The sequence below is a fragment of the Paroedura picta genome, chromosome 5, assembly GCF_049243985.1.
Source record: "Paroedura picta isolate Pp20150507F chromosome 5, Ppicta_v3.0, whole genome shotgun sequence".
Classification (NCBI taxonomy): domain Eukaryota; kingdom Metazoa; phylum Chordata; class Lepidosauria; order Squamata; family Gekkonidae; genus Paroedura; species Paroedura picta.
Window position 1 is genome coordinate 96,807,381 of NC_135373.1, and position 26,822 is coordinate 96,834,202.

General features: G+C 40.4%; 1 protein-coding gene across 6 annotated transcripts in view; it reads right to left on the reverse strand.

Moving 5' to 3' along the window:
• Positions 1-26,822, reverse strand: part of GRIN2B (glutamate ionotropic receptor NMDA type subunit 2B) — a 339,667-nt gene continuing 312,845 nt past the window's right edge. For 5 of the 6 annotated variants that reach the window (XM_077339269.1, XM_077339266.1, XM_077339265.1 and 2 more), the window contains exon 13: positions 1-26,436. In XM_077339269.1, the coding sequence (XP_077195384.1) occupies positions 24,538-26,436 (1,899 nt within the window). In that variant the 3' untranslated portion in view covers positions 1-24,537. The remainder of the gene's footprint in view (positions 26,437-26,822) is intronic. The other variant, XR_013231308.1, reaches the window with a different exon arrangement.

Genomic DNA, 26,822 nt, shown 5'->3' on the forward strand with positions numbered 1-26,822 from the left:
TGTGGTTTTTTACCCTGATATTTTGTGGTAGGTTTCTTTATTTTTGAATATAAAGTGACAGAAATAATTTGCTGTTAGAAAAGAGAAAGAATCTTTTGACTATTTACAGAGTCTGTACATCACAAAGTTTTCTCATTTTATTTTTTGTTGTTCCTTCCCCCCCTTTCTTTTAAAGTTTTTTCCTGCATCATTTAAGCAATGCTGTACTGGAAATCTATACATTTCACCCCACCCACCCACCAAAAAACCATCTGCCCCCCAAACAATTCCCAGTGAGAAACAAGATAAATCAAAGGGGGAAAATCAACATCTTTCTTTTTTCCCATGATCCATTTGTGTGTGTGTGTGTGTGTGTGTATGTTATCTGTGTATGTATATATATATATAAATATATATACGCATTTATATATACTTTTTTTCAAATTCAAACACCAAAATTCTTAACAGAAAGGGAAAAGTAAAATAATTATCCTCCCCCCCCTCCAGAACCTATCGATCCCTGCTTGTCCGAAATCAGAAATAGCTATTTACAGAAAAAAGAACTGGAGAGGGGGGTTGGGTAAAAGAGGATTGGGAGAGAGAAGGGTCGTGATTGGTGGGGGTAGTGGGATTCGGGCCTCAGAGACGAGGCAAGCCTGAGTTAGACTGCGCTTTCCCTTGGGAAGACGCTACACTGGGAAAGTAACGACGATGGCTCCTTCCCCCATTTTAGTTGTGAGAGAAATTGCATTTCCAAGTCTCTGCCTCAACCCCACTCTGGATGCCTTTTTGTCATCAAGCTTGCATTCAGAATGCTTTGTTTTTCTAACCTACCCCCAGCCAGAATCTGTAGCAGTGTTTCTTGATATGCTTAAATAGCACCGGTGGCCATTTTGAAAATCATCAGGGCCAAGATGGCCATTTGGTAACACACCTGTGATTGGACACCATGCTTGTAAACCCTTTCCCTGATTCTCCCTGTCACGCTCTCAACCCTCCCTACATCAGCCCCTGCCCTCAAAAAATTGCACCCCCTAGAATAACTAGGAGTTTAGAACAACCAACCAAGAGATAAAGGATTAAATTAAAATCACCCCAGGCCATAAGCCCCCTACCCCATCTCATTTGGCTCAGGCATTGAATTTAGGGAAGCCACCTATCAACCCAGAGACCATACCTGCTTTTAAAAAAATCTCCAAAGAAGCAAGAGGCCATTCATCCACTGCAGCATCTGCTCCATTCCTCTGTCAGTCTCCTTGGTTCACCCTTTTCCAGTGCTTGGGATAATGGTTTAACCTTACAACAAGGAGAGGAGGCTGGGTGAAGGCACAATGGCTGTATCCACTCTTGGTGGCTTGGAGTTTTAAGAACAAGCAGTGGTCTCAAGATTGACAGCTAGCAAACCTAACTGGATTTCAAAAGCTCAGCAAACAGCAGGAGATGAAGAAAGAAAATGCTATGTGCTGTTCTCATTGAAGACTCCAGGGTCTTGTGCCAGAGATTCCCAAATATTTTACCAACAGAGATACCAATGGAATTGTGTTATTTGGATACATCTATCTGATCCATCCCCAAACCTCACCACTTCAATACAGCCACAGTGGTGGATTCCCGCCCCCCAACATCCATTAGTAACCCTGCTGACCCAACTCTGTTTGGGAATCTCTGCTTGGAACTGGGCCTTTCCTTTCTCCACCAATCTCCACTATTATAAACATTCTCTTTGTCATATTAGACATTTCACTCCATGAAATGGAAAGAAAAAACTCTGCAGGTACAATTGTGAGTGTGTAGGCATTTCATCTTGTTAAGCTAGATACCAAATTGCAAATGGGACCAAATGCAAATCAAGATATTAAAAAAATAAAACCAGTTCTACAGAGCACTTATGCACAATACTTTCCATGCACTTGAAAATGTTAAGTGTAACTTTCACGTTAATCAGTAAAACTGTGGAAACTGATGGCTATAAAAAGGCTTGCTTTCTGGTACCAATCACACAATACAATGTGCAAACATCCATATGTGCATTTTCCATTGGACTACAGCAGCATTTCTCTTTCTTCTACTGTGATATAAACTAATTTATTTCATTCGACAACTGTTTTCTTAAAAAAAAGAAATGCCTTAGAACTTAAATGTCAGAACCCCTAGAGACACACGGGCCAACTGTATTTTTTCAGTACAGATATAATGTAAGATGTAAATGAAAGGCTTCTCCAGTGTTTGGGCCTAAAAAAACTAGTCAAATGTTTCAAAAGGTTGAGAAAACTCTAATAAATTATTGGGTGTTGCTATGTAATTTTAATGCTATCAAAACATTAGGCTGTATTGTACCAGGGTATTTAAAAATTGGAATACTGACACGTGTTTTTAGTATTTGGGTGTGTGAAATGTAAGCACCCCCCCCCCCCGGCACACATTCAACAGGCTGGTTTTGAAACCAGAACACCCTTTCCTAAATACTAATGGACTTAGTCAGCAATAAATTATGCCAGTGGAATGACTGAATTTAGGACCAAAATATTGACCAGATCTTAGGCAGTATCAGATATCCTGTTGATGAGACTGACTAGCCTAGCTCACATTGAGCGAGAGCCACCTCTGACAAAGAGCAAGGCTACAGATGTCCTGGCTGAATGTTTTATAAGAATGACCTAAATTTTGAAAGATAGAAAATTATTTTGAATACATTATAGAGAGAGCTTCCATTTAAGACTGAACAGTTCTACCTCTCTCTCTCTCTCTTTCTCTCTCTTCTTTTTCATTTTTTGCCATCAAGTCTCTGCCACACACCCCCCCCCCTGGATTTCCACAGTCTGTCTTTGTGGACTTACCGTAGAGCTCTCTGATGGTCTCCCATCCAAGTACTAACCAGAGCATACATAGCAAAGCAAGCAAGCAAAGAAATAATATCTTGAAAGTAAAATCCTCATCTTCCACCCAAATCCAGCTCTTGTGGAAGTTAACACTGTGACTCCCTCTGACTGTGATCAGAGCTGAATCAAGGTCCTTTCAGCAGTACTAACAGAAGTGGTGATACCAACCAGTCTTGGCACCTTCAGAATGTTTATACATGCCTAAAACATCACATGCATACAGTTCTGAACCTCTGGACCAGGATTTTTTTTTCATCTTTTCCCCAGGAACATGTTTTTAGGGATACATCCCCACAAATGTGCCAAAGTAATGGGACTGTGATCATACAATTGAACTAAATCTTAAAATAATAAGCACACCTTAGGAAAGAATACTGTTTCACTTTACAACAAACAATGATGTAGTATTCATAAAGTGATTGCCTTATGCATGTGAGCATACAATACCAAGCCAGCAACCAGAGAAAATCAAATTGGCAGGGTTTGAAGCTTCCATTCAAAAAAGCCCCCAAAACAGAGAAACAGAGCTTTTGCAACCTCCTTCATATTAGGTCTAGAAAACTCCCAAGACTAGTGCTCTCTCTGCTGGGGTCCTGAAGCTTATAAGAATCAGTAATGCCTGTGAACATAAGCTTTATTCACATATTTTTGGGGTGTTTAATACTATTTTTCCTACCCACCTGGTATGGAAGAAGCAGCTTAAAGTAATGAAGATTGCTCATGCTCAGGAATTAATAGCCAATGTCATGTGAGGACTTCCTGGATTATCACACAGGCCCCATCCACTACATGTATGTGAATTACACACACTATTCACAATCCAATGATTTAGCATACTGAAGGAGGTTACAACCAAGTGGCTCCAACATGCCTAAACAAAGGATTATGGCCTTGTTCTGCTTAAACATTTCTGCTGTATGGTTACTAGGTAATCCACAGTGTGTTGAGGGTCACTATTTCCTGAGAGCCAAAGCTGGAATGAATGAAATTCCCAGTGTTATTTTTTAATACCAGGGGACAAATTTGGTTTAAGACCATGGCATGCGGAAAGGGCTGGTTTAAGCTTCCACCACTGTCTTAACTTAAAATAGTTCTGCAGAACTGTAGCCACCTACGGGTCAAACACAGAAGTACCACAATCAATATCTAGGTGTTCTCCCATCATAACAAACAGTAGCTTTGTGCGGCCATTTCAGAAAACTAGTCCTGATTCAAATCAGGTCCCTATGTGCCCACTTTTTAAAGACAGAAACCATTCTCAAATCTCTTAGCATCAGTCTAGGTTGGACTAACAAATGCTTATATTTCTTTACTTGCACTGATTTGCCTAACCTGTCCTGAGAATTTACATTCCTTATGTTGTTTTCCTTTCCAACAGAGTCCTCCTCTTTCTTGGGTGCCCTGTGATATCTTTATACCCACCAGCCATCCATTCGGTCAGGACCAGCTAACAAAAATATTTCCTAACCTGGAACTTCAATATGATTCCTCTAAGGCAGGGGTTAGTCAACCTGTGGTCCTCCGGATGTGCATGGACTACAATTCCCATGAGCCCCTGCCAGTAAACAAAGCAGGGGCTCATGGGAATAGTAGTACATACACATCTGGAGGACCACAGGTTGACTACCCCTGCTCTAAGGCATAATCCTCCAGGAAGACTGTTGCAAGCACCACTGAAATGAATAGCACTTCCACTTATTTCCATGGAGCTTGCAAAGAAGACATTTCTGGTAGATTGTGCTCAGAGGACATGATCCAGCCATAGTCAAGCTCTTTTAAATCCCATTGATCTTAGTGGGAAGGACTGGAACATTTTTGTAGCTATGCCACTGACATCAAAGGGAATTGATGGATTGTGCCCCTAGTTTGCCTTGTGTGATTGCTTTCTATATTATTTGTACACACCCAATTTATTCATCATCAAATACTATGTAATTTTGTGCAAGGCAAGCTCATGCAAACTATTTGCATAATGTATATAAATGATAGCATCTGTCAATTTACCTGTTAATACAAATTCTAACATAAACATACTTAAGGTTAACATCTAGATGGTGAGGTATTCAAAGTCAAGGTCTGCATCTTTACACCTGGCTAAAAACCTTCAGATGTTATGTAAATTAACAACCAACTGTGATACTTAAAAGTAGATACTGGCTGTAATGTATTCTAAGGATGCATATCTCTCTCTGTTTTGCTGGAATGGCTTAGTGTTGTTCTTGAACCAAAAGTTTGTGAAGCTTCATTATGCGCATGGAATTTCACAAAGTGTGCCCATTCTGTTCAGAGTTCAAATTGTGTGCTCCAAAATTGTCAAAATAAATGGGTGTGCCGGTATGTGCAGTAGAAAAACTAGGACTTCTACTGCACATTCTACCACCACAGCTTTGTTGTCCAAAAAAGGTTCAGCTCACTTAGAGCCTGTTTTGCTCCTATACATTATTGTGCTACTCTTAGCGGGCATTTTCATTGGTTTGACAGTCACTCCCTCTCCCTAGGAAACATTCCATGAGAGGGACTAGGGATCCCCAACAGAGCATTTTTGGTATTCTTTGGACGAAATCATAGTAGCACTAACATTGATAACAGAACACTAAGGCCTAAGCAATATTTATTCTAGCCCCACCACTCAGATATTTGAAGGCTGCATTCCTATGTACTTTTATATGGGAGAAGCTCCACTGAGCACAGCTAAGCATGTACAGCCTTGTGAAGAATGTATTTCATACAAATTACACTCTTCTTCTTTTGCCTGCCCCTCAGTGTTTCTGTGAAATAGTTGTTTTCCCTCCTCCAGAACCTACTGTTATATATTTGCAAAAATGACCCCTATTAACCTGCTTGTCTCTGCACTAGGACAACCGTGACATGCACCAGGCTTCACTCTCCTGGGCCACCAGAGAGACACCAGTGACTGACAATGCAGAACAAATGATAAAGACATCAAAAATCAGCATGCTGGACAGCGAATGGAGTATTAGAGCATCTACAATGGTACCTTCATTGCTTAAACAGCATTGGTAACGTTTTGCCTGAGCTTTCAGTGAGAGAAGGGAAATTTCTCCTTGAAAAGTCTTGCAAGTAGCCACTGTTTCTCTGCATGCAGGCACACGTACGCAATCTCCCACATTACTTATCTTCAGAGAGTTCCAGTCACATACAGAAACTTACTTAAAATTCTACAGTGCCCCCACACACCTAATAGAAAGAGCAAGCTGCTGAAGGGCAATTGTGTCGCTGGCACTTAACCTTGAGCTGAAGGATTTGGTGTCCAAGTCTCAGTTTCATATCTTCTCAGTGCAAACCAGCAGCAGAAAACCTTCTCTGCATTCCCAGCTCCCTTGTGAAGGTAGCCAATTAACCTCTTCTTTTCTGGATAGAGGAGGGGTGCATCTAGTGAAGATAATGCAGAAAAACCAACAAGGACAGGCTTGATGGAAACCTTGGAAGGTTTATCTCCATCACGTATGTGGTAACTGAGAAGTGATAATTCCATGGGCCTCTTCTCTTTTTTTGTTTAAGGATGTTAAAATCTCAGATCATTTAGAACTATGCAGAGAATTCAGTCCCTTATTGTATGCTGGTATTCCTAGAGAAATGACATCAGACAAAAAGCCATGGGTTTTACTTAGCATCAGCCATGGTAATCATTCAGTGGATAGCTGATGGCATTCAAGAAGGAAAGAAATATGCATGCAAGAGCATGAGAAATAAATATTGCTTTTCCTCACCTCATTCTTTAACATGATGATTCTAAATTGAAAAATTAGTGGATAAATTCCCATTCCATAATAATTCTCAAAGGCCATGGGAGGAAGGGGGAACACAGCTGTAATTTTCAAGGGAGGAAGAGGTTACCTTTAAAGGGATGTCAGACAACATGATTCAGCTGATCCTAAGGAAGCCAGGAAGCATAGCACAAGTGAAGAGTTAGAATCTAAGGGAAGTATGTTTTAAAAACAAAACAAAACCCTACCATCGCATCGTTGCTGTAATAAAATGACATCCTGCTGGTTTGGGGTTTTTGTTAGATGATATTCTCCTTGTCCTTTTTTCATGCCATAAAGGCAACACCTATCAATGAGAAGGACACTTACATGAGATATGCTCATTGGTGGTGGAAAGTGCTATCAAGCTGTATGGAAAGAGAATTTTGTCTTTATTGACTTCAAATCTGTTTTTCACTGTGTCCACTGGCCTTCTCTATGGAAGGTACTAGAAACTGAAAATGTGCCCCAAACAGCATATGATGGTTCAACAAGCCAAGTGTGAATTAAAAAATGACCCATCAGAGGAGTTCACCATCCAGACTGGAGTGCACCAAGGAGATGTGGCGTCTCCAATAATTGTTAACATCATAGGTGATACCATTATGAGAAAAGTATTCAAGAATAGACGTTGAGTTCAATATGGCTAAGCAACTGTCTGACAGATCTAATGTTTGCAGATGATAGTGCCATATTTGCCAATACAGATGCAGAAGTTACTAACATCCTCTATGACATTGCCTGCATCACCCAATCTTACGGCTTAAAAATAAATGTCATAACAACAGATGGATCATCAACAAATGTATACCTCAATGGAGCCCAAATTGAGCAAGTCAAAGAATTTAAAATCAGCATTTGACTTTACTAACACTTGATATAAACAAGCCTGAAACCTTCCAAATGTGATGCCTGTAGCAGATTCTGGGTGTCTCTCTATGGGATCATAATTGAAATTAGACAATTTGGACAAAATGTGACAATCAACCACAAATTAAAGAACAAATCCGAAAGCACAGACAACAATGGTTTGGCCACGTCTACAGAATGAACACCAGCAGATTGCCTCATAAACTCCTCTGGTGAGAACAACCAAGTGAATGGAAGATCCAACTACTGACTCCCAAGAAAACATGGCTTAAACAGATCGAGGAAGACCTTAGAAACCAGTGATTGACTATCCATATGGCCAAAACTACTGACATCAGTCGCCAAAAGGGAAACATATTATAAACAAGGCAGCACCTACAACAGCGTATTGGCTGAGAGGACAACCTGCTCCACCAATCACCAGCTAAAGGATAAAACGAAGATCAAGCTGTAGTCTGTTTATGGCAATCCATGGTTTTCACTAAAAGGGACATTCAGAGGTGGTTTGCCATTGCTTGCTTCTCTATAGTGACCCTGGACTTCTTTAGTGGTCTCCCACTGATCCTAGCTAGTGTCTGAGATCTGGGCTATCACATAAACAAGCTGAGTAATCATGCAAATCACTACTGAGTTACAGTCTATGACAGACTTTCTCAACTTTTTTACTGTCAAGAAACCTCTGAAACATTTTTCAGGTTTCGAGAAACCCTAGGAATGGCACAATTGTTCAGAATATGGTTGGGAAGCATAGTCGTTTATACACCCACCCAGGGCCTCTTCACCCACCCAGGCCCATCATTGACCATTGGGGGGGGGGTGCATTGACATATGGTCATATTACCAAATAAATCTTTAACCAAATTTTTAAAATATGTATAATTAATTAACTCTCACCCGCTGGAGAAACCCTTGCAGAGCCATCAAGAAATCTCATGGTTTCATAAAACCCTGGTTGAGAAAGTCTGGTCTAGGAGACGAAATACTAATGGAGGAGCTCCTGAAGGGCACCATTGTTCTTCAGGTAGCTCAAGACTAAATTAACACAATGTAAGCCAAAATATACTGGGTTTTTTTTAGAGGCTGTATGTTGACTAGTGACATAACCAAATTTTGGGAATTTTGTGTGCGTGGTTTCTATGCACTTGGGACAAAAGTCTACACATCATTCCCGCCACTGTATTATCAAAATTTGGTTTAAAAACTCCCATCAGCATTGACTCCTATTCAGAGTTTGGGTGTTAAAGTAGCTTTTCCCTTCCTACTATTGTGGCTGTTGGTTCAACATTCCCTTGTTATCTTAATGACTCCAAATGGCAGATGTTTCCTCAGTGGGAGTTAATTGTTATGAGGTAGTTCTCTGATAAATATCCACAAGAGTTGGAGGAGTTGAAGGGAGGAGGCAGAAGTAGAAGGTGTATGCAAAGGAGATTTTATGTGGAAGAGAAAGAAGCAGACCAAGACTGCTGTGAGTTGTGCTATTGTATATAAATAAATAAAAGTGGATGTTATTTTAAAAAACCCACAAGACTGCAGTGCCCTCTTCTTAAAAGTGAGCTAAACCCAGGTAGCATTACATATTTGTTCCCCAAAGAAAGGCAAAATTTACAATTTCAATGGGAGCTGAAATGTGCACTTTGTACTTTACCCTATGAGGCAATAACAGCTCCATAGGGCCCATTCAGGGCAGGAAGATGATGCAGGGCCAAGAAGATATAAAAATATTCTTATTGCTCCATAGTGTTGATTCATATTGGTTCAACACAGAGGCATATGGAGACTGGCTAAACAGTTCTCAGTTCTCTGGGACTGAGAATCAAATTTCTTTTTCTGAACGTAGCTGAGTAAAAGGACTACAAAAATAGCATGGAGCACTTTTACAGCTAGTTTTACTGCACAGGAGTACAGAGACCATCAGTGTTTTTCCTTTCTTTAGCTTACATTCTATATTTTAATAGGGGATGCGGATATGTTTAAGGGTCTAAACGCCTAATTTTAATCAAGAGGGAGAAACTCAAAGCAGCATATACATTTTCAGACCACTCCATAAGGGAGATGCTGCATCTTTGAGGGGTTGGAGAAAAGTTTTAATCTGCATAATCAAAGAAAACAGACCTGGGAATGACTCTGCAGTCCAGAAATAAAAAGCTTTGAATTTCAGCACATCCTGGAGTATACTCGGTGGCATTTACTTTGAAAAGAATGGGACTGAGTGGAGAAAGTTAGCAAGAGATGCAGCAAATAAGGACAGAGAAGGAAATTCATAATGTAGGTGGGTGTATCAAGGAGCGGAGACTCTATCCAACATCCAGCATCACATTTTTTCAAGGGTACAGCTACTGGTATGCCAACTTCCTCTAGTCACCTCATCTTCATGATCTCGCAACCCTAAAGCACTGGCAAAAAAACCTTCAGAAGTAAATCCCAAGAACCACAACATTGTGAAGCCTTTCTGCATTCTCCTTGAGATGGTGACATAGCATGCCATGCAAACTGCAAAAGGGACTGACAATGCTCCCCAGTTTTTCAGTAACAACAAAGAATGCTACAACATTTCAAGGAGCTGCAAAGGGTATGTCCACACTTTCTATTTATTTTCAAAATGTGAAAATCACTTTTCTACTCCAAGTGCAATAACCATGCAGCTAGGGGAGAGGGCCTCTGGTAACCGTTAGGGAATATCCAGAGGCGAGGTTAGGAAAGAATTCCTTAACCCTTGGAATCTACTCTTGCCCTGTTCCTATAAACCTACACTGCAGGCCTCTGTGACTACATGGTACACAACTGCTTCATACCATGAGTCCCTCAAGAATGCACTGGCTTTTCAGGACTAAATTTCCCCATGGCAGTATGGGATTTCTCTTCCTCTCCTGTCACTGTAGTCCACCGATCATTGGCACTGGGAAGGGAGAAATAGTGGAAACTGCCAGGCTAGTTTGCATCCAACCTGCTGTAAGGCTCCTGTTTCATTCACTTCCTGTTTAGCACTGAAGCATCAAATTGAAAGTCTGGAAAGAAGCCTTGGCATCTGGATGCCTTACAAGAACCACAGGCATCTTCACTAGTAACAGTATCAAGAGAGTACCAGTGGAGTTTATGGCTACACCGCCCCTCCCCTGTCTTGCACTGCAACTGCCTTCCTTTCCACATGCAATCCTTTCAACCAATAATCCTTCCCAGCTCTTTGTTTTTTTCCATCCAAAAAAAGTTCTCTACGCATCTTCTGTTCTTGATCATTTTATTTTGGCAATTTCCCTGCTACATAAAAATTATTTTCTTTCAAAAGTTATTCACAATTAATTTTCACAATATATTTCATGTGTTTTAAAAAAACATTCAAAAATATATTTGCAATTTTACATTTGTTCTCACTGCAGCCTTGGTTCTAAGTCTCCCTATTTCCTCCTGCTGCCTGCATTATTTTGCTATCAATTCCTTTTTTATACGGAAACTTATTTTTAAAAGATTCAAACACGAATCTTAGCTCAAGAAATGAAAAAGTCATCTGGTAATATGCTTCTTGTTCAATATAGATGGCAAAAGATTGAGAGGTTCCAGTAGATGCCCAGAAATAGGTGCTGCCCAGAACAGGAAAAGAGACCAGCGCAATGGTGCAAGGGGATTACATCATGGAAGAATATTTATTTTTCTTCCAATAGACTAAGCTCAAACAAATCAAAGTATCTGGGAAGTGTACATTATAAGCAAAAGTAGCAAATGCTTACTAGCATCAAGTCAAAAACGGTTGGGTTTTAAAAAGAACTCTTCAAATGACATTTATTTAAAATCTTCTTGGTATACCGTGTTAAACTCAGGTCCAAAAAGTCATTCCATACTGTCAACTACACAACAGATCTGGACTACTCTATAGCCATGAATGGTATTCTAAACTCTCTCTAATTTTGGTTGCTTGATATGCTGTGGGGTTTATGGCATTTTGGGAGATTATCGATTCTGTTCAGTGAGGAAGGCACTGTTCGATCTAAAGGGTAACAGTTATCCATCCATAAATATTACAACACATGTATAAAACCCAACGATCAGATTTGTTTCTCTTTCAACAAATACCAATTGCCTGGATCTGAGTATTCACATGGAAAATTGGTATCATTTAAATTTATCTAATCAATATGGCCCTCGTGACATTTGAATGAATATAGCTGATTATTTACAAAGTGACAATTTACCAAGGTGTGCTTGTAACCACCTGAAACCACCACTCAACTGCTGAATGGTGAGTAGAATTTTAATGCTCTTTCTTCCACAGATTTTTGATTGGATGAAGATGTGTCATAAAATACTTCACTTGTCTAGATGTTACTCATCACCAAGCTTATGAATTATCTACGTGCTCCTGTTGCCTTTATTTATCTCATGCCTTTCCAAGTCTATTAATCACATAAAAAATACATGGAAAGGTGTTGATATTAACCAGTATAGGTTTCGGAGAACAAACATGTCCCCTTCTTATCAGACATGCCATTAGAAAGATTAATGGAGAGAGATTACAACATTTTCAAAGAAAGATCATCATAGGTACACTTAACTTTTTTTTTCAAAAACACAAGAATATTTCCACTTTCTCCAGTTATCTCTATATTGTCCATGATGAGATCATATTCATCCACAAAAAATAATTCAGGAATCTGATCAATCCATGCCTGATTAACAACAGTCCACAAGACACTGCCATTCACTATCCTTGGCAAAGATGCACTGGTTGAAGTAAAGCAAAGAAATTAGATTTTTAATGAAGTGAGTATGAGGCATGAATGAAGCTGACAGCTGTGGTGAAAAGCTGTAGAATTAGGGGAAACAAAGAAAAGAATGGGACTTTTCAAAAATAGAAAACAAAACAGATTATTTAGTAACATCATTCATGCTATTTGGGGAAATGTGGCTTAAAATGGTACTTCTACCTATTGAAAAGTTGGGGGATTTTTTTCTCTAATAAAGAAATAAAATCCAACGTTATAGTTACATTCATATTCAGAATCTCTTTCATCTTTCAGATGAGCCATTCTGACTTGGTCTCACCATTCATTTCACATATACAAAACAATCATTTTAGTCAGCTTACGTTATCCAAACTTAAAAGTTGGCCAAACACTGGCAAAGTGCTTTTTCTGCCAGACAAGTTTTGTTAGAAACTTCCCAGCTACATTTCAAAGGATGGGAGCTTTCCAGATTATTGGTTTAAAGCACATTGACAGACCATTCTTGTGCATAGTGAAACCCACTTCAATTCACTGAGGCCAGTCGGCCTAGGCATGTCTATGTCTGCATGTCTCAAGCTGTAACTGTGCAGTTACACAACTACAGCATGGCTTTGAGACATCTACCTTACAGCAGCGCTTTTTTTGTACGGGTAGTATATTTTCTAAGCACTCAACCCACAACATTTAACAGGAGTGCAGTGTGGAAACTGTAAGTGCCACAGGCCTTTGTTTATTAGTACCCACCACTTACGACCACCCATTAGGTCATTTTCAGAACATTTGCTTTTGAGTGTTTCTCTGTTAAAGAACTGACCATTGAACACTTCTTCAGTGGGCTACTGGAGTGATGGAAAAGCCATTCACTATTACTCCAAAATTAAACTTCAAAAAGCATCAGGATTCATTCCCTACTGTCATTTCAAAAAAATATATCCAAAATATATTTTTGGTAGTTTCAGCTGCACATAGCTATTTAGTTTTCTGGCAGCTCTTCCTGGAGCATGGCTGTCTCCTTTACCTGTTGGGTATGCGGAAGCAGAGCACCTTGTTACTGAGTTGCAGCTATCATAGAACTAGAATATGAAAAACATGGGAGAAAGGTAGACATAACACTGTACTCAAAGCAGTCAGCTTTCTTCCGTAGAGAGTCTAAAGGGGTATACTGCAGAACCAGCTTCCAGTTGAAGGTGATGGGAGTAGCCCTGCTATCATCAAACACATTTATAAAACAGGGTGCACTTATCCATCTGAAGTCAGAACACAAAATCCGATTTTTAAATATATCTACTCTTTTCCCACCCAACTTGTTTTAAATATCCACAAAAATCTTATAAAAGAGAGTTTCCAATTTGGGGGAGAAAGCATAATAAAAACTATAAACCGGTCAATATACCAATGTTAATAGTTTTTACTAGGAAATAAATGCCTGCCTGTGGGATTTTATGGACAGGTAATGTTATTTATAGAGTGACAGAAGGCCGTTTCTTCTTTTATTTCTTAGTCACACCCTACTTTTTCCTCTCCTTTTCTAGAGACACTAGTACCACCACTTCCTCTTCATCACTTTCCCCACTGTTGGCAAATGTAGCTGCAGAGGAAGAAAAGTTGCACCCCACCAAGTCTTGTAGATCATTGCTTCTTCTATCTCAAGGAGTTCCACACGTTATTAGGGCCTTAACATGAGAGCCAGTTTGGTATAGCGGTTAAGAGCTGTGGCTTTTAATCTGGAAAAACAGATGTGATTCTCCACTCATCCTCCACATGCAGCCAGCTGAATGATCATTGGCCAGTCACAGAGCTCTCTCAGCCTCACCTACCTCACAGGGTTTCTGTTGTGGGAAAAGGAAGACTAGGTGAGCATAAGCCAATTTGAGACTCCTTCAAGTGGTAAAAAGCAAGCTACAAAAAAACCCCCAGCTCTTCTTCCAGTCAGATGGGTTTTCCTGCAAATTTTAGGAATGGGTAGGCAAAAATGTGCCTCCACGCTCATTCCTGGATGACACAGATAGAATGTGACAAACTATTATATAGTCATATAGGTGCTTTACGTTATTTACACCATTTGGTGATGAAGCACATTCACCTGAATCCAAACTGCTTATTCACAGCTACATTTGGCTTTCTATTACAATGTTGTACAACATTTCATCCTTATAACTAAGAAGTAGCAAACCTAACAGTACAAGCTGAATAAATGGGACAAGAGCAAATGCAAATGGGGATGGTTTTGTCATAGTTTTAAAAGTCATCCAAAAGCCATTCAAATGCATCATTTACTCTCAGTACATACAACAGGTTACCCAATGATGTATGTATCACAAAAATTAGTCATGAGGCAGGAAGACATTTGATATCAGGCCAAACTAGGCAGGCATCAGGCTGTGAATAAGAAAGACAGGGCAGCAAGGCAATGATCTGTGCTAGAGGCAAGGTGTGGAGGAAATGTATGGCATAATGAGAAGAAGATAATGTCACACACCCAACACCATAAATCTCAACAGGAGAAACATTTTCTGCCCCAAAGGAAAGTCTAAATGTCTTTTTTGTCTTCTACTTTCTAGGAACAGGTGCTTTTCCCCTTCAAAATTAAATTTGTTTTCCTAATTCCTGGGATAAATACTTAATATATTTCAGTACATACAATTCCTGTGCTGGCAAAATTTACTTTGCCCTGATGTTAAGTACATTTATATTTGATGGAAATAACTGACTTCAGTGGAACTTGACTTCCATTTAACATTTTGGGGACAGAGGTGCTAGTCTGATGCTGGGCACAAATTTGAGAGATCTTGATTCAAATCCCATCTCAGCCATGGACTCAATGAGTTGCCTTTAACAAATCACAGTCAATCAGCCTTAGAACCAACTCTTCTTCTCCTCTTACAAATATGTGCAATTTATCCACCTTAGTTTCTTCTCTTACAGATATATGCATTTTACCTACCTTTCACAAGTCCTTTCATGAAGGACTGTAAAGCTTGTTCAGATCCTATGACCATTTGCACCTCACTCCACAACTCACAGGGAGCCCAGGTTGGAAAGGTCTCAGGGCCAGCCTAAGTACACAACTTGTTCCTCTCCTGCATACATCCTGATCACAGCCCCACAGTGCAGCAACAACCACCATACTTATTCTTTTGGCACCTACCTTCTGCCTGTGTCGATCAAACAAGGGCAGTTATAAGATCCAGAAGGAGAAAGTTCAAGGACTGTCTCAACCCTGGTACACCTTCCTATGGATGTTTTTGCTTGGGGGACAGGACACCTAGGTCCTACTTCAACCAGGAAACTACAAGCCAAAGGTTTAACTTGCAGCAAAAACTAATAGATAAGCCTGATCTTTAAATTCCTACATAAATGAAAGGCACTAGTGATACTCTTTTGAAAAGCATCACATATTATGGCGAAAATATGTTTGAGTAAAATATGTTAACTGAATGGAGAACTGGTCAAGCGAAGGATTTCAGTTAAAAGTTCTGACCAAAGCAGCAAATGATAAAAAGGCACAACAAAGATCTGTGAATTTTAACTAAACACAAATGTTCAAAGAACCTGGGTCACACTTTATTTTAAAATATAGCCATCCTATAAAACTTTAATCTTCTCAATTTTAAAATTTAAAATTTTTAAAATTTAAATTCATTTTTAAAAGAATTGAAATTATTTGAATTCTTGTTCTGAAAATAAGAAAGATTTGAATACTCCTCAGTGGCTTCTTCTCTCCAACACAGCAATCTCTGTCTCTCTATGTCTTAAGATACTAGAACACATTTCTGGACTGTTCCCAAAGTGCGCAATGCTATTTAGATTGGAAACCAAATACTAAAACCATAAGATTCGAAATATGACACCGAACTCTAAGCAGGATGATGCCAAAAGGGTTATCAATGGGTATATAAATAGGGCAGTAGCAAAAAGAAATAGGAAAGTGGCATTTTGGACCGTTATAAGGAATGTTGATGAAACTGCAAAGGAGATAGAAATCAGCAACGTCCCATTTATGATCATATGAACAGGACTTAGAAATTTTAATACATCCATGTATTGATGGAAAAAAGGGAAAAAAATCTTTGCTAGTGTAGTGAAAATGAATAGGAAAGCTAACAATGTTAGTTTATATTAATTAGTTGGCACCTGGCTGTCTGGTTCAGGAAGTTTTCAAGCTAAGTTCAGACTCAGACCCGGGAAATGGGGGGACCAATCAGAAGAGAATGAAATGGACAGGAAATATTTCCAGTCAGAAGAGTAAAACTGTCTTGGTACATAAGAGCTTCTTCCTAATAAGTCTTTCTTCCCAGTACTTCTCCAGTCATTAGTAACTTGGAGAAGGTTTTCCTGATTCTGTGTAAGTAGCATTCCCTATTCCCAGCACATCTTTGCCTGAAAACACTTGGTATGAGACTGAGCATTTTCATGTTCCTTTTGGTTCTTTGCAAATGGTGTAATGTGACTGATCTGTGTGGGTAATTCACTAGTTATTTAGCTCATCCCCCCCAACTCTTTAGGTCTAGCACAACTGTGTCTGTTAATTTTGTGCTTGGTCTGTAAGTCCAGTGACTGTTTGCATTACATAGAGCCAATATCCTGACCATATACTATCTATAAAAACAGATGATAATCAATGTTTTGATTATATATATATATATATATATATATATATATATATAATCATATATATATATCTATATCTATGAAAAAGGTATCTATCGGGAAGCACCTTATTAGCAATTGTCCCAACTGCTCTGTCATACCAAAAGTTTATTAAAGCCAAAAACTTACACTCTTTTTTTTTACTAAAGAGATATCCACAGTTGATGCTCAGCTGTGTCACTGCCTGACTATTCATACTAGCTGGCACCACAGGTGATTATCCTAGATAATATGCATTCTGGGAATGTAGTAAATGGTGCATATGTTAATAAGACAATCTATCAAAGAATGCAAGATGGTATCCATGGGCTTATCCCATTTCATCCTCACAAAAGCCCTATGATATATATCAGACTGAGCATGATTTGCCCAAGGCCAGGGCACCAAGTAGGCTTAATGGCTGAGCAGGGATGTGAAGTCTTGGTCTAAGTCTAACCCTCCACTGGTTATCCTTCCCACAACCAACTCCTTGGAAGAACATAGCTCAGAAATGTCATCTTCACAAATCCCTATCTGTGTGCATGACACACATACAAATTAACTACAACACCAAATAAAGATGAGGGCACAACAAAGATACAGTGTAGATGGACCCAAAAGATGAGGTAGCAAACCTCTGAAGGGACTGGAGCCCTTCACGAGTCAGGGGTAATGGTAGCAGTTGAACATAGAGAGTGAAGTCTTAATATGAAAATGAACTAGAATAAAAACAAAATATCCCAGATGGCTATAAGAAAATATGATGGCCCTAAAATAATGGGAGAAGACATAGTCTTGGAATGGCAGGTGCTACTAACTTCCCAGGACAAAGAACAGAGAACCAACAATAGCAGCCCCCCCTCCCTCAAAAAGAAAGAAATTAACCTAAGAGTAGACCACCTAAAGGTGGGGAACGGGTGGTGTTTCAAACATAGAATCTCAAACATAGAGTATCTAGCGATCAATACATGTTCTAATTAAGGAAACTATTAACACCCTTTCTTTCCCACCCGCCACCAGCCCCAAACCTCCCCCAACACGAGTCCCTTTCTTAGCACACACATAGAACATCCAGATAAACTTTCCAAACCAGCAAAAGCAACCACTGAAACAACTTCAAACACCACAGACCAAGGAAAACCACAACTCATAAGTCAACTCCCCCACCCCTACCCCATGCCTTTGCTTAATATGGAAATACTGTACATATTAAAAAAGTACCCTCTTCCCCCAACCTGAATATAGTTGCTGGAATTAGCTCCTATACACATATACAAGTATATTTACAAATAACCGCAATCAAATAAGCGGATGATGTAAATGGCACATGAATAAATAACATTAATAACAATGTTAGGAAATGTTGCATTGTTCCTGCCTTGAGAAAACACATTGATGAGACTAAAAAGAGTCAAAGGGTTTGTTGAAATACACTGACTTTTATAACTGGCATGTGACAATATGTACTCAGGCTGTTAACTGAAATTATGTGAGATCTACATATATTATTGAGCTTTTCAGAGTGAGAATGTATGTGTTTGAGTGGGTATGCATGCACACACATGTGCATGTGCACATACACCAGTGCTTATGAAATGAAACGTGCTCAACTTACTATGGAATAGGTTGGACTTTCCAAGAGTTTAATGGTGGAATCCAGTACAAATTCTTGTAGGAAATTAATATATGTAATGAGTGGCTGATAACACAGATTTATTTTATCCTGACTAAATTGGCATGCTGAGTCTGCAGGCTGAATGGATCCAAGATAAGCTTGGTACATGGTAAAAAGTTGTAGCAACCAATGCAGGTCATGTCAAAAGAGTTTTATGGATATATGGGAAGCAAATACTGAATTATGAGCTGGGTGTATGGTTAAGCATCAGAACATTGGAAATTCATCCTGGATCCACACAGTCCTCTGAAAATAAAATCCTATGCAGTTATTCCAATTTAAGGCCATTGATTTCAGTAGATTTAGAGTGGATTAACTCAGCATAGGTCTGCCCCATAGCATAGGTGCTTGCAGAAGGAAGAGCAGACTCCACTTGCTTGACTGAGTTCTTAGTCATCTATGCCTTTAGATTAAGGAACTGAAGGTTCTAAAATGTGAACTATAGGTAATTTTGAAGGAGGCCTGCACCATGCACCTCTCTGGCCACAGGTCTATTACTATGTCAGTTTGGTTGTGTGTAGGGACAGGCACGAACTGGGAAAATATGGTTTGTTATGTGGCATGCCCAGTTCACAAACCACAAACTCGCAAACTTTTAGCCACCTATCCAACTGGTTTGGTTTGTAAAGCGGGTGATGCGATAGAATCGCCCCCTCCAGCATGCTAGAGATCACAAATTTGTAGAGGATCTCCAGCTGACTCTCCTCTACCTGCCCTATAGGTTTGGTAAGGATTAGATTTACAGGGTCTGTGTTAAGGACCCCCCCCCCCCCAAAGATGGTGCCTCAGCAAAGTGCCTTCTGGGGAACTGAAAGGCAGTCAATTTGACATGATTAGGTTCAGGAGGGTACACAGAATTTATTATTATTTTATTTTTGATACTTTACAAGCTAGAGACATCAAAGTTGCAGGGAACTTTCCCTAGATGCTCTTCTACAAGCCCCTCCCCATTGCTTTGAAGTTTGGTAAACATTTAGATTGAGTGGAGAGTATCTGTCTGGAAATGTATCCATTCACAAACTGGCAGGAACCACCATGAACTGCTTGAAAGTTTGTGAAGACTGAAGTTCCACTAGCTTAATTCTGTGAATGATGAACAGCCCAAAATCAGCATGGACTTTAGTTCATGAGCCAGTTCGTGCCCATCCCTAGTTGTGTGAACTGATTCTCAGTCTTTTCATTCATTCAGCTATATTGGGGGGGGGGGGTCCTACAGTGTGTTATGGACAGTCCTGTCAAAAACAAAAAGAATCTGGGGACATTCAGGAGCGGAAAAAGAGGTTTCAAATTAGTATTTTCAAAATGAGGTGGCTTTGTCTGAGGTTTATTTTGATCGACTCCAGAAAAGGAAACCCATCCACAATGGAAATGAAGTGATATGCTTGGAAATATAACTAGCGGTTATAACCCCAACCAGCTTCTCCTGATGTGAGGATGTAGGGAGTTTTAAGAACAAGAGATTATGGCTTGGAAGCCTATTTGGCTACAAACTGGAAATAAGCCCTTGGGGGACAAAGCTGGTGTCCCACTAATTACTTTCTTCATATTTGAGCAGAGTCCAGCAGTACAGTGGATCAATTCTATTCCACAGTCCTAGTGTATTCAATTGTAGGGAAGCACTTATGGGAGATGTAGAAATAGCAGGTTAGATGAGTTTAGGTTCCTTTTCTCTTTACAGGTCCTCAAAGACCTGGTCTTTCAGGTAGTTTCATGCACTTATCTCTGATGGATGTCAATGGAATGAAGACAATACAAGTTCCATTTTGGAGGAGGTGGGCATTACCAAGTGCAATCATTAACAACATGCCAACCATTTCTGGCAAGCAGGAGGGTTCCCATGTTAAAGTAATATAAAGAAACTCAAGAGGCATATAATTCTGTTCTAAAGAGCAGTGTTAAAATTATTCCTCTACATAACTACAGATTTACTACCAAACTGATCTATGTTATTAGAAGCTGTGGAAAATTTTGCAGGTCTATATAAAAAGAATGTGAAAATACTCTCAGTGGGGAAGAAAGTTTCCAAGAAAACCACTAAAACACCTGAACCCAATTTGGGATTGTATTGGATTTCTGCAGGCGAGAGAGATATAGATTCTGTACCTGGGGGGAGGTGACACAGTTCATAAAAACCGTAGACCTATGTTGAATGCTGGGGCATCACACATTTTAATAATTACCCCCATTAGCCAAATTCATAGAACATGACACATTATGGTGAAGGGTATTGCTCTATCAGCAGGTGTTGCATTACCAAAAAGAATGCCAGAATAAGTGACCTTAAGCGACTCAAGCTCAATAGTGTGGGACATTTACTAATTCCTCTCAGCCTTTTCTCTCTTACCCCATTCAATTTACTGCATCTGTATTGTCATAGCTATAGAAGAATTAGTACTCGGAAAATATTTCTGAACCTCCTAAAGGTGTTCAATGGCAAAAGATGTCAGATTGAAAATTAGACCAGGTAGAGAGGTCCTCTCCCATGCATGAGACAATAACCCCGATTCTTGTCATGTCAATGTCATGACATTAAGATTAAGAAAATATTCAGATTTCCCAGGGAGGGAGGAATTGTATTTCTGAGGCAACTGACATTTGATTTTGTTGGCCTATAGTAATCCCATATTAGTATTTGGGGATATTTGTTTTGGGGTGTGGTTTTGTTTTCATTTTTAGCAGCAAGTTCAACAACAAACATCACCACGTCTTCAAACTAGCATAATCAGCACCTGCTGCTAAAAATTCCCATTCATGTTCACTTGATTATTTGAGTAAAGTAATACTCAGAATTTTGCATTGCCATACCATCATTAACAGTGTCACCTAAGGGTAAGAAAATGATTGAACCAACTGTCTTCCTCTTGGTCAAATTTCAAGGAAAAAGAAATCAACAACAATGTTTACAACAAAGGATAAATGGAAAAGACCAGGAGGCTGATTTCACTTGTCAAAAGATAAAAGTCACCGCAGATGAACTAACTCCAACAAGTCTGTCTTTAAAGCAGACATTCTTCATGCTCTGTGCACATAAATTCACATTTGTAAAGCACTTTAATATTATCACTCCTAAACACTATATATGTAAACATGTTTTTTTTTAATGTTCAAATTGAGCTAGGAAAAAAGGTTGCAAGAAAATGAGATCAATGGTAAACTCTCACACAGAACCACAATTCTGGAATCATTATGAAAGTTCAGTTAGCATCTTTTTGGTTTGTTTTTCAGTTTAGTTTTCTCCGCAGCACCATTGTCTAATTTTTTTGTTTTAGCTGGGTGATGAGAATACTGAAATAGAGGCCAGGAGCTGGCTGATCAGTAAACCCAGCTTCTAATAAACCTTAAGAAGTACAGTAAACTGAAGAGATTTCCCAGTCCTAAGGTTCCCAAGCCAACATAACTTTGGAGAAATCCCTGTAGTGTTGGGTGATAGTCTAAACTGAACTTTCAAAATGATGGTCTACTCCATCACCAAGGGAAAACAGCACATTTGTCTTAGAACCCAGCGAGGGATGGTGGCATGGAGTGCAGAATCAAGCAAGGGAGATGGTGTGCTTCCATTTGAACATGACAGCCCTGCTAGCAAGGCTTGAGGTGACGTACCACCATTTTCTAATCATGGAAAAGGTGACAGGTATGATTAGAAAGAGGTATTCGATGCATGCAGTTATCTCTCATTCTTCCCCATTTTAATGGCCTGGGCCCATATGAAACCACTTCCAGATTCACAGCCTGAAAGTTGTAGGAAAAAACAACAACCCAAATCTTTCTCCTCTCCAAACCTGAATATTCACAAGAAGAGAAGCACTAGTTTGTACAAAATGCAATAGAAAAAAATATTTACAAATGAAATGAATACCTTCTCGATGGCCCTTGTGGGAGGAATCAGCCTCCTCACTTTGTGTTCTGAAGATTGCTAAGCAAATACACTATTCCTTTTACACAGGAAAGAGGAACGGAACTAAAAGGTGTCCAGCTCTTCCTATAAGAGAGGGCACTGCTTTTGCCACTGCTTCTTCCATAATTTGCTCAGCGAATCCAGTGTGTATGTGTGTGGGAAATTTCCCATCTCACAAAATGTTCAGGCTCATCCTTACCCCATTTAAGAAAAAAAAACAAGGCCTTCTGTTGGCTTGAATGCAAGACTGATATTAAGATAAACTGAACTAGGGTGTGGTGAGAAAGGTACATGAGAGGAGAATCAGCTACAAGAAATGTGGCTTGAAAAAAGAATGGCTGCTTCCAAAAGTTCAGGGTCTGTGTCTCTACATGCATTCAGTTCCATTGCAACGTGCCCCATATATCAGAAGAGCTCTTTTCATCAACCCCTTCTGTTAGGAAAGTAGATCAGACCCAGAAAAAAGTGAGATGCTTTGCCACGTGTTTGAAAAGCAACAAAAGACCTGTTGCCCTTACCTGAGGGTTCCTGCTGTAAATGAAACAATTTCATTTCTTCTACCATCCATTCCATGTATGTAGTTTAACTTGCATTTACATTCATTCCTTGGCAGGAAAACTGCTGGTACCAGTTCCGCATGCACTGAGAACAGGGCCAGGCCAACTCTAAGGTTGCTAAAGACTAATGCTAGTTCAGCTAAGCACCTGCTGGTCTCCTCTACATTTCTCTCAACTTTTTCCACCTCTGTTCTCCAGTCCCTACCACAGCATCTGTGGGATCTGATGTTTCAACTCCTCATGCCCTGTGGAAGACAAGCCATGTATTTCCACAACACTATAATTATCAAATATAAGTATATATTCAATAAATACACATATACACATGTCTGAGTTGTGCAGCCAGATCCTTATTCTGGCCCTATTCCTGCCACCTTCTGTACCATCCTCTCCTACTTTCTGTTCAGAGGAAGTACCCCATGACCCACCAGCAGAGAAAGCCTTTTCGGTATTCTTCTTGCAAAGTCACTTTGCATGATGGGCAAGAGGAAGGAAGGGTGGCTGAGGCCTCTCCCCCCTCTCAGAACAAAGTTTCCTGAATGGTGGGGTCTGTTGCCAACCGGGCTTCTCTTTGACCACACTTTGCATGCTCCTGCACTGCAAAAGCTTGCTCTGCTGAGTTTGCCACCTTAAAACATCTTATCTTATAGATCATAAAATGTTTTCTGTAAATTATTATTCATGTAAACGTCTGTGTAAGCCAACCCACATCTGAAATTTCATTATTTCAAAATTAACAAGTTGATCATGAATAAGGTAAAACCTGCCATTGGCCCCTCCCCCAATGTAATTCTCTCAAAGCTTTTGCTAAACATTTTATTGGCATTCACTTCTGCCATTCCAATGTATCTTTCAGAAGGGATTGTATTGGGTTGGTGTTGGTTATTATGAGTGGACAATTAGCCAGAGGACATTCATGTCAAACCTCTACCTCCTCACAGTAAATACATCATGGCTTCATTACATTTTTTCCTTCAGTATATATGCAGCTATATAATTCAGCCATTAAACCCACAAACTCTTCACAAAAGAACTAAATGAATCTTTGCATGTAATCAACGTGTATTGTATTAGGTTGATCCCACATTATTCATGCCCTGTTAATTTTGCTTAAAACTACAGATAAAAGAAGAATGACATCTTCTTCATAACCACTGTCTCTTCTATGCTCTACCTCCTGTTACATTCTTGTATCTGAACGAGCCCTCACTGTTTCGTGCTAAGAAAACCCCAAACTCTGTGGCCATTGCCTCCACTCATGCGTTGACCTTGCATCAAATATGCCCTGCCTTTCCAACAGTGAAAACACAAGCTAAGCTACTACGCTTTAACGTGTAATGGCCAGGAGTAGAATTGTGAGTGGGGAAATGAAAGAGATAAACAGCTGGGAGAGTGGGGAAAGAAAGAGGTGGCACTTTTTGGCAGTGCTGCCTAAGCAGAACTCCAGTATTCCACAATGAAAAAAAGAATAGCAGAAGAGTAGCAAATGGGAATTAGGTCTGAACCCACCACCTGACCCTCCCACACTTCACATTTCCTGCACCATCCCCTCCCATGCTCTTCCCCATCACTCAGACATCAGACTCAATACTAGAAAGTTTCTCATAAACATGCCCGTTGCTGGAGCCATTGAAAGCCCTGGGGTTTTTGTTGTTAGGCACACAGGGGTTGGACTGGTTCCCTATACAGATGTCCTTCTGGAAACGGGCTGGCACAGCCCCGTGAAGGGCCGAGACCACCGGCTTGTTGGTGGTGACAATGGCTCGGAAGTCTGGCCTCACCTTGGGCCCTCCTGCCACCACAGGCTGCCTGAAGAAATAGGATTTGCTGCCGTGGAGCAAGCATTGGTCATCACCAAAAGTGGGGATGAAAGGGTTTTGAGTGACCCGGTCAGGGTAGAGCGACTTGCTGAGCATGTAACCACCACCAATGCCAGGATTGTTGTGGTGATGGTGGCTGGTGGTGGGCACAGAGGACTTGTTGTTGGCAAAGGTGGATTCACTTGCTGGCATCTCAAACATATGGGCATAGGGACTTCCCTCCAAAAAGCGACCCTTGTCCTTCAGGCTTACACTGCGGGGGGCCAGGGATGCATCTTCCTTTTGCAGATCCACAAATGTGTCATATGAATGCTGCCGACGGAGCTTGTTGCGATTCTTCTTCTGAACCTTGGAGGCGGAGTTGGAAGGGCTCTGAGGATACTTGGTGGTGGAAGTGCTGGTTGCCACTGGCACAGGAGCAGATGGCTGATCCAGCTCTTGGAGGGAGTTGTCCTCACTGATGTCATAGAGGTTGCCTGCCTTCTTGCAGGCTTCACACCGGATGCATGGCTGGCGGGTGGAATTCTGTCCCACCACAGATGGAGTATAATTATGCAGCTTAGATGGGCAACTACGGCAATAATTTGCCCCTGGCCGTTCCTCCCAATCAAGATTGGTGAGGTTTTTCTCCCATGGCGCAGGTACCCCACTCACAACACTGTGCTTGTGCTCATTGTTTGCTCCAAAGTCCCCCGACCCATGTTTGTGGTGGGTTCTATTAGTACATGTCCCTACTCCCCCTATAGTGTCACGCTTGAAGTCATCTCCCCGCTCTTTATAGATATCTGTCAGATCCACATGTTCCCAGTGTGGTGAGTTCTCCTTCGCCCGGAACTGGTCCAAGTAGAAATCCCTTAGCCCTTCCTTGTCCCTGAAATAGCGCTTGTGGTCAGGGGAACGGGGACGCCGACGATAGGCCAGTTCAATTTCATCAAACTCTCTCCGTGACTTAGCTGAGGCTGGGCGCTTCTTTAGACTATCCTTGTACTGCTGTTTTCGCCTCTTTGCAGCATTACCTTCGATGTTGCCGTAAGTCACTGTATGGGTGGATATATCTGAGACATCTGAGCGAATCAAATCATCATGTGCCCCTCCACCACTGTATCGGTCACTCTTGAAAGATAACTTGCCATAGAGGTCACCTAGCTGGCCATGTTTGGCTGGTGGCAAACCAATATCTAATGGCTTTTTACTAAGAGACCGAGGCTGTGCAGAGAAAGGTGGATTATCACAGTCATACAGTCCATCAATGGAGCTGGCACTACCTATGCTATGGGGGCGATGATGGTGGTGATAATGATCTTGATAAACATTACTTTCCTTTAGCTGCAGATTGCCAAAGGTCCTTTCTACCTCACTAATGTAATCACTGAAAAGATTCTCTTCACAGGGAGGGTTGTTATAAGACTTGCAGTCAGAGTGAGTGAAGCTGCGGCGGTGTTCAGAGATATCATAGACGGATGATTCACGGCGGATGAAATCTAGGGCACTTTGTGGTGAGCCATTGACACCTGAAAGGTTTGCCATGTTTTTCGCAGTACGAAGCAGGCGCAAAATGTTAGAATGTGTATTGTTCATGGTGGCTGTGGGGGAATTCATAGAAGAATGGCGGTCTTCAATAGCCACTCCATGGATGCAGCTGTAAATACCCTGCAATGAAACAAAACAAGGAGCGGTCATCAGACAAGTTGCAGGGATTTAAAACGGAAACAGGAGTAAACATAAATCACACATACTCCTCCATTAAAAAGAAGTCTATAGTGAACTTTTTGATATCAAATAAAACAGACCTGCTGGAGACTGTTTACACATGTTGTATGTTTTCCTCTTTGCCTCCTCTAGTTTTGCCCATCTGTTCCTCTTTTTAATCTTTTTATATATTATTAGGAGATTTTTACCTTGCCCTTTCTTCAATGAGCTCAGGGCTGTCTACACACATGGGGGCAAACACACAGACCAGTACCATCTTGTCTTCACAGCTCTGAGACATAGCAACTGGCTCAGGTCATCCAGAGAGGGTCAAACCACTGAGAAAT